The 18,612-nt window shown below is 45.5% G+C and overlaps 1 protein-coding gene and 1 long non-coding RNA gene across 2 annotated transcripts in view; one reads left to right on the top strand and one right to left on the bottom strand.

Annotated features, from left to right (window-relative positions):
• LOC143787999 (uncharacterized) overlaps positions 1-9,186 on the bottom strand; it is a 51,828-nt gene extending 42,642 nt beyond the window's left edge. Inside the window, exon 1 of the long non-coding RNA XR_013218527.1 lies at positions 8,863-9,186. This is a non-coding gene — a long non-coding RNA (uncharacterized LOC143787999). The remainder of the gene's footprint in view (positions 1-8,862) is intronic.
• Positions 8,454-18,612, top strand: part of LOC143787998 (galectin-1-like) — a 35,284-nt gene continuing 25,125 nt past the window's right edge. Inside the window, exons 1-2 of the mRNA XM_077277310.1 lie at positions 8,454-8,516; positions 9,221-9,300. Coding sequence (XP_077133425.1) covers positions 8,502-8,516; positions 9,221-9,300 — 95 coding nt within the window. The 5' untranslated portion in view covers positions 8,454-8,501. The remainder of the gene's footprint in view (positions 8,517-9,220; positions 9,301-18,612) is intronic.

Raw genomic sequence — 18,612 nt, 5'->3', positions numbered from 1 at the left:
CACCTGCTGTGCAGCATTGCAGTACAAAAAGCCACATAAATAAGACACAATGGGAACGTCTGCAGAACAGTGAACACAAATCTAAGGAGGGGAGTCAAACTGCAGAGGAAAAAACCCTGAAAATAACCAGTGTCGTTTTAAGTTTCATTTTATTACAGATTATAACAAAGGAAAATATATATATGGAGTGTTTTAAATAAACACTGGCATTTGTTACTAAAAGATTCTTTTATATAAAAGCATTCTACCTAATCAAATTCTAAGATTCTCAGAAAAAAAAGTTTTTTGGGGAGTCTCTTGCCAACGTCTCCTGGCCTGTGATGTTCACCCTTCCTTGATGTGCAGAGTTGGGAGCCTAGCATTGTTATGTCTTGTGTTCTGTATGATGACTTTATGTAGTAAACTTTAGGTTTCTTCTTACCTGAAGGTGTGAGGTGTCATCTAGTCCGGCATGTCACCACCTTGCCCACACGCTCAGCTACCACAGACCCCGGCCGCTGCTCTCCCCTAATCCGGGTAGTCCCGGGTCCCCCTCTGTGGTCCAGTGGGTCCACACTCCATTACCACCTGGGATGCACGCCCCACGTCGTTGTGGCCTGGTGACTTGGGAGCATAAGCTAAGCCATGCCCCATTCATGACAAGGCCAATATTTGCAGGAACATGCACACTCTGTGTCGTGGGTCCCCGGAGCAGTGGGACCGGGGTCATGCGGACTCGTGTTTACGGTAACTTGGCACTCTGTGTTGGGGTCCCCAGAGCAGTGTATGGAGCAATATATGGGGCCCATTATTCTGTATGGAGCAATATATGTGGTCCATTATTTAATATGGAGCATTTTATGGGGCCCATTATACTGTATGGAGCATTATATGGGCCCATTATTCTGTATGGAGCATTATATGGGGCCCATTCTTCTGTATGGAGCATTATATGGGGCCCATTCTTCTGTATGGAGCATTATATGGGGCCCATTCTTCTGTATGGAGCATTATATGGGGCCCATTCTTCTGTATGGAGCATTATATGGGGCCCATTCTTCTGTATGGAGCATTATATGGGGCCCATTCTTCTGTATGGAGCATTATATGGGGCCCATTCTTCTGTATGGAGCACTATTGTCACCATCCATTTTTGGATTTGTGGCAGATCTGGTTTCATGGAGGTAAACCTTTCTCCCGCTGGCAATCTGATGTTACTACAGTGCTGCTGGGTCTGCTGATGCAGGTGGGGACCACTCCCACCATACTTTAAAAGGTCACCTGATGCATCAGCTGACTGTTGGTGATGCAGTTTCTTTCTGTAGACCAGCCTAACAGGAGCAGCTCTGGTGTTAGCCACGCCTGGTGTTTGGAGTCCAGTTGCTGTTTTCTGCGGTGTGGAGCTTAGCAGCGGTGTACATAAGCTAAGTGTGGTGTTTTTGTTACCTTATCCCTTTGGTGTTTGTTACTTCCCCCTGTGTGTTATCTGCAGAGGTGAAGCTAGTGCTCCTTGCTGGCCAGTGCACAAGTATCCTGATGGCAGCGTGGGGGGTGGGTGGGAGGACACACATAGGGCGTTAGGGGAATGCAGGGACAGGCTCAGGTTTGAGCTCAAGTGGTGACCATTCCCCATTCCCTTCAGGTAGGGCCTTCCTCTCACCTATACCATCCCCGTTGTATGTGTATTGTGCCATTAGCTGACCGACCATCCGTTTGGTCGAGTCACAACATGACAACTATATTTGGTCCATTATTTTATAGTGAGCCTTATATGGGACTCAGTGTCAGTCCCCCAAAAGTCAGTAAGTTTTCCTTTCTCATCGGGATTGGGGATAACTTGACTTATTCGGGGAATAACCCTTAGGCTATGTGCACACGTCAGGATTTTGTCAGGATTTTGTCAGGATTTGGTCAGGCTTTTTCATCAGGTTTTGTAGCCAAAACCAGGAGTGGGTGATAAATGCAGAAGTGGTGCATATGTTTCTATTATACTTTTCCTCTAATTGTTCCACTTGTTCCACTCCTGGTTTTGGCTACAAATCCTGAGGAAAAAAACTGACAAAATCCTGACAAAATCCTGACGTGTGCACATAGCCTAAATCAGATACCAGATGTTATATGTAGATGTCAGACATATACTGTAATATACTATATACAGTTAGGTCCATATATATTTGGACAGAGACAACATTTTTCTAATTTTGGTTATAGACATTACCACAATGAATTTTAACCAAAACAATTCAGATACAGTTGAAGTTCAGACTTTCAGCTTTCATTTGAGGGTATCCACATTAAAATTGGATGAAGGGTTTAGGAATTTCAGCTCCTTAACATGTGCCACCCTGTTTTTAAAGGGACCAAAAGTAATTGGACAATTGACTCCAAGGCTATTTCATGGACAGGTGTGGGCAATCCCTTCGTTATGTCATTCTTAATTAAGCAGATAAAAGGCCTGGAGTTGATTTGAGATGTGGTGCTGCATTTGGAAGGTTTTGCTGTGAAGTAAACATGCGGTCAAAGGAGCTCTCCATGCAGGTGAAACAAGCCATTCTTAAGCTGCGAAAACAGAAAAAAACCCATCCGAGAAATTGCTACAATATTAGGAGTGGCAAAATCTACAGTTTGGTACATCCTGAGAAAGAAAGAAAGCACTGGTGATCTCATCAATGCAAAAAGACCTGGGCGCCCACAGAAGACAACAGTGGTGGATGATCGCAGAATAATCTCCATGGTGAAGAGAAACCCCTTCACAACAGCCAACCAAGTGACCAACACTCTCCAGGAGGTCGGCGTATCAATATCCAAATCTACCATAAAGAGAAGACTGCATGAAAGTAACTACAGAGGGTTCACTGCACGGTGCAGCCACTCATAAGCATCAAGAATAAAAAGGCTAAAAAACATCTAAAAAAGCCAGCACAGTTCTGGAAGAACATTCTGTGGACAGATGAAACCATGATCAACCTCTACTAGAATGATGGAAAGAGAAAAGTATGGCGAAGGCGTGGTACAGCTCATGATCCAAAGCATACCACATCATCTGTAAAACCCGGCGGAGGCAGTGTGATGGCTTGGGCATGCATGGCTGCCAGTGGCACTGGGTCACTAGTGTTTATGGATGATGTGACACAGGAATGAATTCTGAGGTCTTCAGAGCCGCCATACTGTGTGCTCAGATCCAGCCACATGCAGCCAAACTGATTGGTCGTCATTTCATACTACAGATGGACAACGACCCAAAACATAAAGCCAAAGCAACCCAGGAGTTTATTAAAGCAAAGAAGTGGAATATTCCTGAATGGCCAAGTCAGTCACCTGATCTCAACCCAATTGAGCAGCATTTCACTTGTTAAAGACTAAACTTCAGACAGAAAGGCCACAAACAAACAGCAACTGAAAACCACCGCAGTGAAGGCCTGGCAGAGCATCAAAAAGGAGGAAACACAGCGTCTGGTGATGTCCATGAGTTCAAGACTTCAGGCAGTCATTGCCAGCCAAGGGTTTTCAACCAAGTATTAAAAATGAACATTTCATTTAAAATTATTGAATCTGTCCAATTACTTTTGGTCCCTTTAAAAACAGGGTGGCACATGTTAAGGAGCTGAGACTCCTAAACCCTTCATCCAATTTTAATGCGGATACCCTCAAATGAAAGCTGAAAGTCTGAACTTCAACTGCATCTGAATTGTTTTGTTTAAAATTCATTGTGGTAATGTCTATAACCAAAATTAGAAAAATGTTGTCTCTGTCCAAATATATATGGACCTAACTGTACATGGTTGGGCTTAGCAGAACCAAATCCTAACGGATTTGCTCTGGCAAAAATTAAGAGACCACTGCAAAGTTTTCAGTTTGTTTGATTTTTCTCTTTAATATTTTCGAGTAAAATGTAAATTGTTCTTTTATTCTATAAACTACTGACAACATGTCTCCGTAATTCCAAGCAATAAATTTTGTATTTTCTGAAAATGAGAAATGTTCAAAATAAGATGAAAAAGCATTGCTTTCAGTCCTCAAATAATGCAAAAAAAACAAAACAAGTTCATAATCATTTAGAAACATCAACACTAATGTTTTAACTCAGGAAGAGTTCAGAAATCAATATTTTGTGGATTAACCATGATTTTTAATCACAGCTTTCATGCGTCTTGGCAGCTTTCCACCAGTCTTTCACAATGCTTATTGGGTGACCTTATGACGCTCCTGGTACAAAAATTAAAGCATTTCTTCTTTGATGGCTTGTGACTATCCATCTTCCTATTTGCATTCCAGAGGTTTTCAGTGGGGTTCAGGTCTGGAGATTGGGCGGCCATGACAGGGATTTGATGTGGTGGTCCTTCATCCACACCTTGATTGACCTAGCTGTGTGGCATGGCACATTGTCCAGCTGGAAAAAAATAGTCCTAAGAGTCGGGGAACATTGCCTGAGGAATCAACTCTTTTTCCAGGATAACCTTTTATGCGGCTTGATTCATACGTCCTTCACAAAGATTAACCTGCCCAATTCCAGCCTTGCTGAAGCATCCCCAGATCATCACCGATCCTCCACCAAATTTCACAGTGGGTGCAAGACACTCTGGCTTGTACGCCTCTCCAGATCTCCGTCTAACCATTATATGACCAGGTGTTGGGCAAAGCTGAAAATTACACTCATCAGAGAAGATTACCTTACTCCAGTCCTCTATGGCCCCATCCTTATGTCTTTGGCAAACTTCAGCCTGGCTCTCCCTTGCGTCTCATTGATGAAAGGCTTTTTTCTAGCTTTACATTACTTGAGTTCTGCCTCTAGGAACCTGTTACGAACTGTTCTTGCCGTGCACTTCACCCCATTTGCCATTCCTTTTGAAGGTCACTTGTCATCCTGCGGTTGCTGAGTGACATTGGAATAAGATGATGGTCATCCCGGTCAGCGGAGAGTCGTTTTCGCCCCCTGCCGATCTTTAGCTTTGCTGTCCCTAATGTCTGCTGCTTGACCTTGTTGTAATGAACTGCCATCTTTAGAAAATTTTAAGGATGGAGGCAACATGACGCTCACTGTGCCCCTCTGCTAGTAAAGCCAGAATTGAGCCCTTCTTTTCCTCACTCAATACTTTTCTTTTCAATTCCTTTGGCATGGTTAAAAGTTATTTTTCCATTCCTATTACTTTTGGGATATTAGTAGCACTTGTTTTGCCATCCGGCTTGTCCTATTGCAAGAAGATTGTGAACACCACAGAAGTGTTTTTTATACTTTCCTTCGTTAAATAAGATTTGGTTCAGGTGATCACCTAATCAGAAGCACATTCAGTAGAATGAGGTGTACTCTGGCTGGAATTCAACTGACACTAGAATGGAATGGCTCAGACATGTAGTGAAGCAGATTTTTATACAACTGTGCAGCAGTCTCTTAATTTTTGCCATAGCTGTATATCCATCTCAGTAAAAAAAAAAATATATATATATTAGAGGTGTGAGAGAAGCCAAATAAAACTTCTGCTATGAAGCGCTGTGAACTCCATGTACGCCCCTGCTTGCAGGGCTGTGATAATGAGGGCAGTCTGGCATGCTGCTCAGAGCCCAAGGCTCCGGGGGTCCCATGGCCAGATTGTACTCATCATAAGCGACATGCCGGGCAGGGAGTGGGGTCTAGACACATTTCTTGCACAGGAGCCCCAAGCTGTCAGTGTCTGCCGCTAAATCACTTAACCCTAATCCCTTATACCACATGAGGAACGGCGTAAATAATAAATACAGCCAATTATTCACTTGCTGTTGATTTGATCATTCTGCCTCCCAAAGATCACAGTAAGGCTCAGCTCATATTTATCGTGTGCTCAGCGCTGAGCACTTACACAAGGGTCTCCATGTAAATCTCTGAAATATGTGATTCAGACGCAATCTCCGGCGGGAGATTCCCTATAATGAGGCAGATGGAGGCACTCTGGATGCAGTCTGACCTGTGATCCAGCAGTTTGTCTTTTTAGTTTTGTGCACCTTTTAAAAGCCGGATACCGCTGAATAAAAGCCACACAGAGTCCAGAGAAACTTTGCTGCCTGACTAGTGAAAGGATCTTTTGGGGGTTTCATCCAAATCACATATTTTGCAGATTTAGATGGAAACCCCGATGTAAGTGCTCAGCGTAGAGTGCAGGATAAGGCTGCGGTCACACTAGCAGTATTTGGTCAGTATTTTACATCAGAATTTGTAAGCCAAAACCAGGAGTGGGTGATAAATGCAGAAGTGGTGCATATGTTTCTATTATACTTTTCCTCTATTTGTTCCACTCCTGGTGTTGGCTACAAATACTGATGAAAAATCCTGACCAAATACTGCTAGTGTGACGGCAGCCTAAATGTGATCCAAAATGTTCTGAGCTCCAGAATGCTACCAATAAAAACTTCTACTCAACCCACAAATCCTCAATCAGGTTCATCATCTATTAACAGAAATATAGGGGGTGTCCACATTACTAGTAACACTAAGGTTCTGGAAAAGTGACATGGCTCCCACAAAAAAAAAAAAAAAAATCCAGCAAAATCTGCACTCGCATATCCAAATGCCCCCTCCTCCTGAGCTCCACAGTGTGACTAATCCACAATCCACTGTTAACATCCATGTTTGGCAAATACTGTAGTGAGAGCCCATTTAATTTACAGGGTGCATGTCTGCAGACGCATAAGCTGGGTAAAATGCACGGCACTACAATGTACTGGGCACTACAATGGCATATTTGCATTTTCACTTATCAACATTCATTGCTAGCAAAATCATTACTACATCTGTAGATTAATTCCCAGAGGGGTGTAATTTCCAAATTGGGGTCGAGGGGGAATTCTGTTCTTCTGACACTTAGGGGCTCTGTATATGGAGTCCGCAGACCATTCTACAAAAATGTGTTCAAATAGTGCTCCTTCCCTCTTGATTCTCGCCATGTGGCCAAACAGTACTTTACAGCCACATATGGGGTAATGCTACGCTCACAAAAATTGCATAACAAGTTATGTGGTCATTTTTAGCATTTGTACCCATTTTCCTTTGTGAAACTGTAAAATCGGGGGCTAACACAACAATGCAGTGGAAAAAAAATTAAAAGAATTTCTTCACCGCTCAGTGGTATAACATTTTGTGAAACACATGTGATGCTAATATGATCACTGCACCCCTGGATGATTTCATTAAGAGGTGTAGTTTGTAAAATGGGGTAACTTATGGTGGTCCTGCTGTCCTGACAACTCAGGGTCTCTACCAAAGTGATATGGCGCCCTCAAACCAGACCAGAAAAATCTGTTCTCCAATATGGTGCTCCTTCCCTTCTGAGCTTTGTACTGTGCCTAAAAAGTAGTTTTTGACGATACATGGAGAACTGCCGTACGCAGCAGACATTGTGTAACAAATTCTGTGGTCCATTTTCTCCTATTAGACTTTTGAAAATTAAAAACTCGGGGCTAAAACATTATAATGCAAAAAATGTAACTTTTCATTTTCACAGCCAATATTATACAATTCTATGAAATACCTGTAGGTTTAAAATGCTCACTACATCCCTAGAGAAATTTTTCAAGAAGTGTGATTTCTAAAATTAGGTCACTTGTGGGGTGTTTCCATTGTTTATGCACATCGGGGCTCTCCAAACGTGACATGGAGTCTGCTATCTATTCCAGACAATTTTGCACTCTATAAGTCAAATGGCGCTCCTTCCCTTCCGAGCCCTGCCATGCACCCACAGTAGTTTTCCCCCACTTATTAGGCGTACTCAGGAAAAAATTTCACAAATTTTATGGTTAATTTTTTCCTGTTACCCTTGTGAAAATGCAAAAATTGGGGCTAAAGTAACATTTTTGTGGGAAAAAAAAATAAAATGTTCCTTTTTTTCTGTTCACATTGTTTTAGCTCCTGTGAATCTCCTGAAGGGTTAATAAACTTTTTGAATGTGGTTTTGAGCAACTTGAGGGGTGCAGTTTTTAGAATGGTGTCACTTGTGGGCATTTTCTGTCGTATAGACCCCTCAAAGTAATTTTCAATGTGAGGTGGTTCCTAAAAAAAATATGTTTGTAAATTTTGTTGGAAAAATGAGAATTCGCTGATACTTTTAACCCTTATAGCTTCCTACCAAAAAAAATTGTTTAAAAAATGATGCAGACATAAACTAGACATGTGGGACATGTTATTTATATATTGTGTGGCACAACTCTCTTGTTTAAGGGCATAAAAATGTAAAGTTTGCATATTTGAAATTTTCTATTTTTTTATATTTTCATAAATGCAAATAGCTACCCAAATTTACCACTAACATAAAGTACAATATGTCACGAAAAAACAATCTCAGAATCCCTGAAGCTCCAGAATTATTCCCTCATAAAGTGACACTGGTCAGATTTTAAAAATGAGACAGGTCAATAAGCTACATAGTGGCTTGGTCCTTAAGGGGTTAAGTTTTGGTTGTGACAGACCACGCCTCCTTCTCTGATTGGCTGTGGCCACTATATATATACACAAAGGGCTGAGCAGCTGCTCTACAAGGCGACTCTGGAGCAGAAGGATGATGGCAGCTGCTGTGAGTGGGGTTGGGGCTGTGAGTGGGGTTGGGGCTGTGAGTGGGGTTGGGGCTGTGAGTGGGGTTGGGGCTGTGAGTGGGGTTGGGGCTGTGAGTGGGGTTGGGGCTGTGAGTGGGGTTGGGGCTGTGAGTGGGGTTGGGGCTGTGAGTGGGGTTGGGGCTGTGAGTGGGGTTGGGGCTGTGAGTGGGGTTGGGGCTGTGAGTGGGGTTGGGCTGTGAGTGGGGTTGGGCTGTGAGTGGGGCCGGGACGTGGGATTTGTGTGGGGCCGGGACGTGGGCTATGTTTGGGGCATAACGTCCCACTACCCCCCCTTCCCCATCTAGATCGTCTTTCCTATCGAGTTACCGTACAGACTGGCCGGCGGCTGTTATAACGGTTCTCTGCCGACTCCTGAGAGCCGAGTGTCCACCGCTGCTCTCCATGCAGAGTAGTTGACTCTCTATTTCCCCATTTTAGACAGCCAGAGGTTCGGCAACTGGTGGCGTTTAACCCTTTAAATACAGCCCTCTGCCCCCTCCCTGTATAAGGGGATGATGTGTCTAACTTCCTGCAGTTCTGCCTGTGACTTTGCAGCGTTTTTTCGGCAGTTGAGGGTGATGAAGATGATGATGGCGGTGGGAGTTGGGCAGGAGCCAATTCTGCCCTATATTTAGACTCCTCGCATGACTGTTAACTCTTCATTGTGTTCATCCCTTGTGTGCAGGGTGTGGTCCTGACCAATCTCAACCTGACAGCGGGGCACTGCGTGGAAATCAAGGGCTTCATCCCCCCGGACTGCAAAGGGTAATAGTTATTTCTGTAACTGCTGCTAAACTTCTCCAGATGGGAGATCTCACCCCCCTTGTTCTTCTGGGATTGTGCAGCTACGGAGTCGGCTCAAAAATACTTTCCTTATAAATATAATTCTTAGAACATTTGGAAAATAAGAGCAGCGCTAGCTAGAGTAACATGATCCCAACCCACACGATGCACATTTGTGGCGTTTTCTTTTTTTCTGCACAGATGGTCACAAAACGTAAGGCGGCATTCACACTGCAGTATTTGGTGCCAAAACCAGGAGAGGAACAATCAGAGGAAAAGTCTACGAGTAACACGTCCCCACTTCTGCATTTATCACCCACTCCTGGCCTTGGCTAACAAATGCTGCTGTGTGAACACAACCTGAAGCGTTTCCTGACGCAGCAGCGTGAACAAGGATACGGACGTCTCGTTCACACCTCACTCCTTCTTGATTTGCAGATTTAAATCTGCAGCGTCTATTCTTTCAACATAAAGCTATGTTCACACTTTCATTTCTGCTGCTTTTTTTCTCTGCAAATTGTAGGCTGCCATTTACAGAATCATAAGAACTGAGATATCTGAAATCTACACACGATTGTCGTGGTTTTTTTTTCTCTGACTAAAGTGGAAACTGAGAACTGCAGCATGTCCATTCTTTCAGCGTTCTTTACCCATAGAGAGCGATAAGTGCCAAAAAAAAAAGCTGCCATCAGTTTTCTGCAGTATTTCTGGTAACAAAAATGCAGGTAGAACAGGACTGGGACCCGTTTATTTATTCCCCCAGATTAGGCTATAATGTCTTGGTGTCCTGCGCGAGCATGTGCTGGTAGTTCAGAAACCCCAATCTTCATCTTCCTGACTGAGCTTCCACAAATCCCACCGATTCAGAGATTATTTTCTCCTGACATATTGTGCTTCATGATAAAGTAAAATATGGTTGATACAACTTGCGTTTATTTGTGAAAATATCTGAAATTGGTTGAAAATTTTGCAACTTTTTAATTTTTATGCCATGAAACCAGCGAGTCGTGTCACAGAAAATAGTTAATAAATAACAGTTCCCACATGTCTTTATATCAGCAAATGTTTTTAAATGAGCCCCTGATATGCCTAAACAGTGGAAGCTTCCCCTCCCACACATCGCCCCAATTTTGGAGACTAGACCCCTCAATGAATTTTATCTAGATGTGTGTGCAGCACCCCAAGTTACCGGTTGCTGCAGTGATGTTGCCTTTACTTCAGGGAAGGTGATGTCATGCTCAGAGGCAAAGGAGTTCTCTTCACCAGGTAAGGCACAGACATGCAACACATTCTGAATCCAGGCCAGGAGGGGGAGCTTCCCTGTATAAAGATCCTGACCTGGAGGAGTTAGAGAGTTGGTCCAGGGAGACCAAGCAGAGCAGACAGAGGCCTGGCAGCCATGAGGGAGCTGCAGCCTCTGGAAGGAGAAAGACCTGAAGGGTTGGATGTGGAATAGCCGGAAGGGAAGGAGCACAGGAGTGGAACAGAACTCAGAAGGGAACTGTGGCAGGGCACCCTCAGAGCTGAAGCGCAGGAGTCGGGAGCCCGAGGCTTCTGTGGGACTCTAGGACACAGCAGAACCGAAGGGCACGCCACTACACGTTACCTGCCCGCACCACGCCTGAGATGCAGCCGCACCTGAGGAGCCCGGGGCACGTTAGAGTCCCTGTAAAACGGCTCAAGCTGCCCATCATGCAGGTACCTGTCCCAGGACAGGGGGAAACTGGAGGACCCTGTAGGAAGCTTCAGGCAGCAGGGACCTCACCTTGAAAGGCGCTAGTTGGAAACGCTGACGGACCTCTACTGGTACAGGAGAACTCTCACTTGCCTCTGAACCGGCAGGACCACCATCATCCGCGCCTGGTACCCTGGACTGCGGCCAGCAACCTGCAGTAAACCAGGTAAAGACATACAGCTTGTCTTCTCTCATTTATTCACCAGCTATACCACCTACGCCCTACACTATAGGACCCCTGGGGACCCCACTTCACCTGTGGGAACTGTAACATCTGTGCTGCCGCAACATCCCCCAGGGGACCCCCTTTAATGCAGCGTCTGTCATACTACTGAGTGAACTCCACAGGTGGCGTCACGACAGACTCAAACATTTTCCCCTTTAGTGTTGATGCCCAGGGCCATGGACCGGGTGACAGCCACTGTGACATCCCTCTTTGCGACCGGACTCTGTACAGAGTACCCCACTGCCCTGTGGAGAGCACCTTGAACCCCCAGGTGCTTCACAGACGTTTATAATCTAGAGCCACATGAAAATTTACAAAAGGGTAACAGGAGAAAATATATCCCAAAATGTACTGCTCAATTTCTCCTGAGTACACCGATACCCTATATGTGTACAAACACTACTGTTTAGGAGCACGGCAGGGCTCGGAAAGAAAGGAGTGTCCCACAAATTCAAACATAAAAGTCTCTTTTAATGTGTTTCTTCACAGCATTAAAGTCCAATTCACATAAATGCATATAACTTCAGTGGAAATTATCAGTGACCAGTTTACACCGGTTCAAAGCAGTACATATAACAGACACTCCAGACTTCCCTTGTCCAGTTTCCCTGGGCGACCGCACGCCATCTCACAGTCTCTATACGTCTCCATACACACAGCCTCATGTTGCAGACACTACACATGCCAGCCCTCCTCTGACTAGTTCTCGTGGGTGTCCTGCATCGCTGTATCACAGTCTCTTACAGACTCTTTACTCACACAGTCGTACACAGTTCAGGATATCCTCCGGATAGCAGCCGGGCACCATATCCACCTGTTTGCAATCGTTACACATGCTAGTCCTCTTTCGGGCACAGGACATCCACCTCCGAGCACAGAACATCCACCTCCGGGCACAGGTCTGTCCACATCCGACTCCTACGGGCACAGGACAACCACCTCCGGGCACAGGACTGTCCACATCCGAGACCAGTACCATGGACGACTTGCATCTCTGTGTACGCTGCGGGTGCCAGGCTATTCAGCTGCCCTGGGTGCTGGCTCTGCTGGCCTCCATGCACTCTGCAGACCAGCACACACCAGACTGACACTAACAGACACCTGACACGACACCTGACACACCCATATCCCTTACTGCAGGGTTTTTAAACACACACAAACCTGTGGCCTTCAGACCAGAAATCCGTGACTCTCATGCACACCTATGGACTTCATCCGTCTGCATGCACATTCTGGGGAGAACAAACAGCGCCCCCTAGCTGTATCAGAGGCCACAGCCTCAATATAATATATATATACATATATATATATATAATATATATATTATACAAAGCTAGATAGCAGAGGAGCCAATAATTCAATTGCCGGCTTTTGCTATCTCCTTATCAAACCCGACAGGATATGATACCTGGTCACATACAGTAATCCATCTCATATCCGTTATATTTTTATATATTCCTCACTAATAATGTTAGAGGTGTGTGTGCAAAATTTGGGAACTGTAGGGGTTAAATTAAAGGATTAATTCACGGAAAAAACTGGCGTGGGCTCCCGTGCAATTTTCTCCGCCAGAGTGGTAAAGCCAGTGACAGAAGGCAGATATTAATAGCCTAGAGAGGGACCAAGGTTATTGCGTGCGCCCCCGGCTAAAAAAATCTGCCCCCAGCCACCCCAGAAAAGGCACATGCCCCCTGGTGGCATGAACTGTAGCATGTGAATTTTTCGGAATATTTTCTCACGCTACAGTTCATATGAGTTCATGCCACCAGGGGGCGCAGCTTCGGTGACAGCACTGCTAGTCACGAAGCTCCGCCCCCCTGCATTTCATTAATTCCCCAGCTTTTTAGGCCATGTGCACACACTGAGGAAAGTCCTGTGGATTTTTCCAGACTGATTTTGGTAAATCCACAGGTAAATCGCACTGCGGATTACCTGCGTATTTTTTGCGGATTTCACCTGCAGTTTTACACCTGCAGATTCCTATTATGGAGCAGGTGCGGAGAAACTGACATGCTGCGGAACAAAGCTACGTTTCCGCACGTTTTTTTCCGCTGCATGTGCACTGCGGATTTTGTTTTTCATAGATTTACATGGTACTGTAAACTCAGGGAAAACAGCTGCGAATCCGCAGCGTCAAAACCACTGCGGATCCGCAGCAAAATCCGCAACGTGTGCACATACCCTTACAGTCGGGAGCGGCTGCATTAGCAGGCTCCTGGTTGTTACTGTAATTAACCCCTTCAGATGGAATTACATCGTGGGACATGACTGTACGACGGACAGGTATGGGATATTGTTGCTTTTTTTATTTTCCTTTTTTTTTTTTTTCAGGAGAACGAGGGTTTTCAGTTGGATTGAGCGTACAATAAGGGTATGTTTCCACGTTAAGGCTACGCGGCGGTATCGCCGCAGCGGCGAAGCCGCTCGGCGCTAAGCCCCGCCCCCTTAATGGGACGCGATGGTGCCGGATGTGTACAGTACACATCCGGGATCATCGCACCCCTCGCCATAGGGCCCTGTGATATGCCTTGCGGGGACGCTGCGTCCCCGCAAGGTGTACGGACATGCTGCGATCTGAAAAGACGCGCAGCATGTCCGGAGTCGCAGGGCCACCGCGTGCGGGTTTCCACGCATAGTGGAGACGGGATTTCATAAAATCCCCTCCACTATGCTGGAACATCTGGACGCTGCTTGTTTGACGCTGCAGCGTCAAACAAGCAGCGGTTACTTACCGTGGAAACATACCCTAAAGATTAAAACCTGTGACTTTCTTTCATTAAAAGACTTTATTCTTAATGTGTGTATTTTTAACCCTTTCAGACTAGTGGCTTAATAATGGATAGGTGTCTCATTGACACCTCTCCATTATTAACCAGGCTTAATGTCACCTTACAATAGGACGGTGACATTAACCCCTTATTACCCCATATCCCACCGCTACAGAGGAGTGGGAAGAGAGGGGTTAGGTTCCGGAATAGGTGCATCTTCCAAATGTGCCTTTTCTGGGGTGGCTGGGGGCAGATGTTTTTAGCCGGGGGGGGGGCAATAACCATGGACCCTCTCTAGGCTATTAATATCTGCCCTCAGTCACTGCCTTTCCCTCTCTAGCAGAGAAAATTGGCTGGAGCCCACGCCAGTTTTTTCCGCAAATTAATCCTTTAATTTAACCCCTACAGCTCCCAAACTTAACACACACTACTAACATTATTAGTGAGGGACATATAAAAATATAACGGATATGCAATGGTTTACTGTGTGTAAACTATGTGTCATATCATGTCGGGTTCTGCAAGGATTTTACAGAACCCGACAATTGAATTACCGGCTCTTCTGCTATCTAACTCTCTATGGAATCTAAAGCAATATAAAAGTATATATAGTGTTAAAACTATGTGTAAATGTCAGAAAACTGCTGTGTGTAAAAGCGCATGCTAAGATCACATTGCACACAGATGCAATACGGATGTTGCAATAAAAAAATCGCATAGTTTTCCTTTTTTTTTTCTTTTTTTTTTTTCTTTTTTTTGTCCAGATTACGGATTGTGTTTTTTTTTTTTTTTTTTTTCCCCCCCTCACAAATGGGTATGAGCCCTTAGGCTAGGTTCACATGGTGTTAAGTGCAGTCCGTTCAACGCATACGTTAAACGGACTGCGCCACACAAGTGCCTTTTAAAGATCGCGTTATGTGATTGCGCTAGCGCAGATGCTCCATCTGTGCTAGCGGTGACGGACCCCAAAACGCTGCAGACCGCGTCCGAGGGTCTGTCCCAGAATGATGGCACATCACTAACGCATGCCGATTATGACATGCATTAGCGATGCGCTACATAATGGCAGTCGATGGGTGCGCTAACGCATCCGTTACATAGCGTTAGTGCCGCTATGTAACGGATGCCGTCAGCGGATTGCCAGTAACGCAATGTGAACCCAGCCTTAGGCCACACATCAGGGATGAGAAAGAAGGAGCACTATTTGGCTTTTGGAGCACAGATTTTGCTAGAATAGTTTACAGGCGACATCTGTGGAGCCCCTGAGGTACCAGAACAGCAGAGAAACCCAAAAAGTGACCCCATTGAGGAAACTTCACCTCTCAATGAATTCATCTACAGCTGCAGTGACTATTTTGTAACGTCCATGCCAGGTTTTATTCTGGAGAATTGAAAATCTGCCCATACAGTGTAGAACCCCCATACATTGTAGTGCTCCCTTACTGTGGTGTAGGCACAGTGGGGCTCAGGAGGGGGACATTTGGATTTGGGAGCGCAGACTTCACTTGATTTTATTTGAGGGGTGGGAGCCGTCACTTTTCCAGAGTCTTTTTTTTTTCTACCAGTAACATGGGAACCCCCTATAGTTCCAGTGACAGATGACAGACCTGAGTGGGGACTGGTCTTGTGCAGGATAAATTAGGGTTTTTATTTGTAACATTTTGGGGTACATAACATTTTTCGATTGTTTCCAGAATAATGCTGGATCACATTCTTGTGTTCTTCACTGAACTCTTATGTGGAGGTTTCCATGTAAATCCCACAAAAATGTGACTCACACAAAACCCCCTATGGAAACACCCACCATGAGGTAGATGGAGACACTTTGTACTGCATTTGGCCTCTGCTCCGGTGGTCTCCGTCTCTTTAGGTGTGCACAGATCTGTGGTCGTCCATACTTGTACGGTATAAAGACACCTAAAATGATGGGCCATAGCCAGAACACAAACCAGTCCAAAGTAACTCCATCTGCCTCATAAGTGAGTGCTTCTGTCTGGGTTTTGTTGTATGAATCAGTTTGGGGGAATTTACACGGAAACCCCGATGCAAGCGCTCAGCGGAAAGCATAGGATAAATGTGAGCTGAGCCTTTTGCCGATTTTTGAGAGGTAGAATGAACAAATAGACAGTAGTACAAAAGTAGTTCTTTTATTTTTGTGCGGTTCACCATGTGGAGTAAGTGAGGCAGATTTATTCTTCGGGTCTGTGCTAGACTTACAGACTAAAAGCAATATTTTAAGAAAATGAATTTGTTTTTGCATCGTCCTATTCTGAGAGCTGTAACTTTATTTTATTTTTTTGTCAAGTCTATGGGTGCGAGAAAAAATCGGATTACACACGGACCATGCGTGTGCATTGCGAGAAATACGCAGCGGTGTTCTATAGAAAAGCCGGTAATTCAATTGCCGGCTTTGCATTTCTCCTTCACAAACCCGACATGATATGAGACATGGTTTTCATACAGTAAACCATCTCATATCCCCCTTTTTTTTGCATATTCCACACTACTAATGTTAGTAGTGTGGAATTAACCAATTAAATACTGCTCTTACAATTGACAGTGGTATTTAAGGGGTTAATTAACCCTGATCGGCTTCAAAACCGGCCAGGGCCGATACTACAGGGTATCATATGTACAGCAGACACCAGTGGGAATTTCTGCGGCGGGGCAGCGCTGTCCTCTTATTCCTCAGTGCCGTTAAAAAGCGGTGCTAAGGTATAAGACCCCGTAACGGCCGCCATTAACCCTAGAACGCATACCCATAGAAATCTGCACATTCACGCACCTGGGGCCTTTTAGGCCTGTTTACAATTATCATGGAATAACTCAAATAAAAATACTTTTCAAAGTTTATTGCAAAGTACGGATGCATTCCCACTAGCGCAGGGGTCCGCCAGGACGGGATTCCCTAATGGATCTGACCTCCTGGTGACCCCAGCTAAGGCTGGCGGACGCATACCTGGGGCCTCGCAGGCCTGCCACGTTACTTGTTTTCTATTTTCTGTAAAATTACTTTAGTTAGAATTTTGAAACTCTAGGTATTCCTCAGGTATATAGTTGTTAGTAATTTCCAGTTGTTCATATATTTTTATTTTATAGGCATTTCGGTATAACAACCTTTTTTTGGGACTACCCCATATTCACGCACCTGGGGCCTTTTAGGCCTGTGTGCAAATAACACGGAATAACTCAAATAAAAATACTTTTCAAAATTTATTTTACAATTGCAAGGTAAGGATGCATTCCAACTAGTGCTGGGGTCCGCCAGGAGGGGATCCGTAATGGATCTGATCTCCTGGTGACCCCAGCTAAGGCTGGCGGAATCCTGGAGTTACTGCAGCGCCCCAGAGTCCTGGTCGTTGCAGTACTGATGCTCCGCCGCTAAGGGGGGCTGTGGTACGTCTGATGGCACTGAAGGAGTTCATCTGACCAGGTATCACAGACACCAATACACTTCACAGTCTGGCCTCCAGGGGGAGCTAAGGGTGCTATGTATTAGGCCACTCCTCACAGTCTCGTAAAACTGGGGGTTAGATAGGAAGTTAGAGAGAAGCTGACTGGGTTGGAACCAGGCAACATCCTGTGGCAGAGGGTGTTGTAGGGGAAGATTCAGAGGGGTCCCTGTCAGGGGTGGCATCCTGACAGAGGCCTAGCGAACAGAAAGAACGTTACGGGACCGCGCCTGCACTTCATCGCGGCGGTGCCCTAAGAAAGGACAAGAAGCGAGGTTTATTGTGCTGAGTGAGAAACGAGATCAACGCAACAAGGAGAAACACCAGTAGGAGTCGTGCTGTAAGACGAGGCAACATCCTACTGAGGCGCGTAGCCGGTGGCTGGAACGCCGAGGAAGTATTGAGCTCCAGGCCTTACTACAAACCTACGGCAGGACAGTCAGTTATAGGCGGGCTGTCTCACTCAAATCACCTAAGAAGACATAGGGGGCAACAGTTGGAGAGGGGCGACACTAGGGTCCCGGAAGAGCTCCGAGCCTACCCGTCATACGGGTGCGTCCTAGCCATATCATCTGGGGGGACGAAGAAGAACATCAAAATCGAGTTGTGCGGGAACTTCAGAAACAGACACAACAGTTGTGGGGACTATCCCGTAAGCACAGCAGGGGAGGACCGCAACACACAAGCGCTAGAAGGTAGGCACAGATTTCCACCTGCAAAGGGAACTCTGGAGGTGCCATCGGACCGGGCGGTCTCACGCAGCCCGGTTAACCGTATTCTGGACTGAGGATCCTGAAGCCTTCAGTAAAGAGGTAAAGAGACTGCAACCTGGTGTCCTCGTAATTTACTGCGACCTGCACCGCACCACAACCTCATCACATTCTCAACTTTCACTGGACGCCCCTCAGCAGGGTCACGGACCGGGCCCAGCCACCGTGACAACCCCAGAACCGAGACGTAGAGGCCCGGTACCGGGTGCCCCTCGGCCCTGCGGCAGTGGGGGCGCTCCATTACCAGGAGGTCAGATCCATTATGGATCCCCTTCTGGCGAACCCCAGCGCTACTGGGAACACAGCCTAAGATGTGTATATTTCAAAACATAATTATGTGCAT

The sequence above is a fragment of the Ranitomeya variabilis genome, chromosome 8, assembly GCF_051348905.1.
Source record: "Ranitomeya variabilis isolate aRanVar5 chromosome 8, aRanVar5.hap1, whole genome shotgun sequence".
NCBI lineage: Eukaryota > Metazoa > Chordata > Amphibia > Anura > Dendrobatidae > Ranitomeya > Ranitomeya variabilis.
Note: the sequence above shows the minus strand (reverse complement) of the source record. Positions and strands in the feature narration are given on the sequence as shown.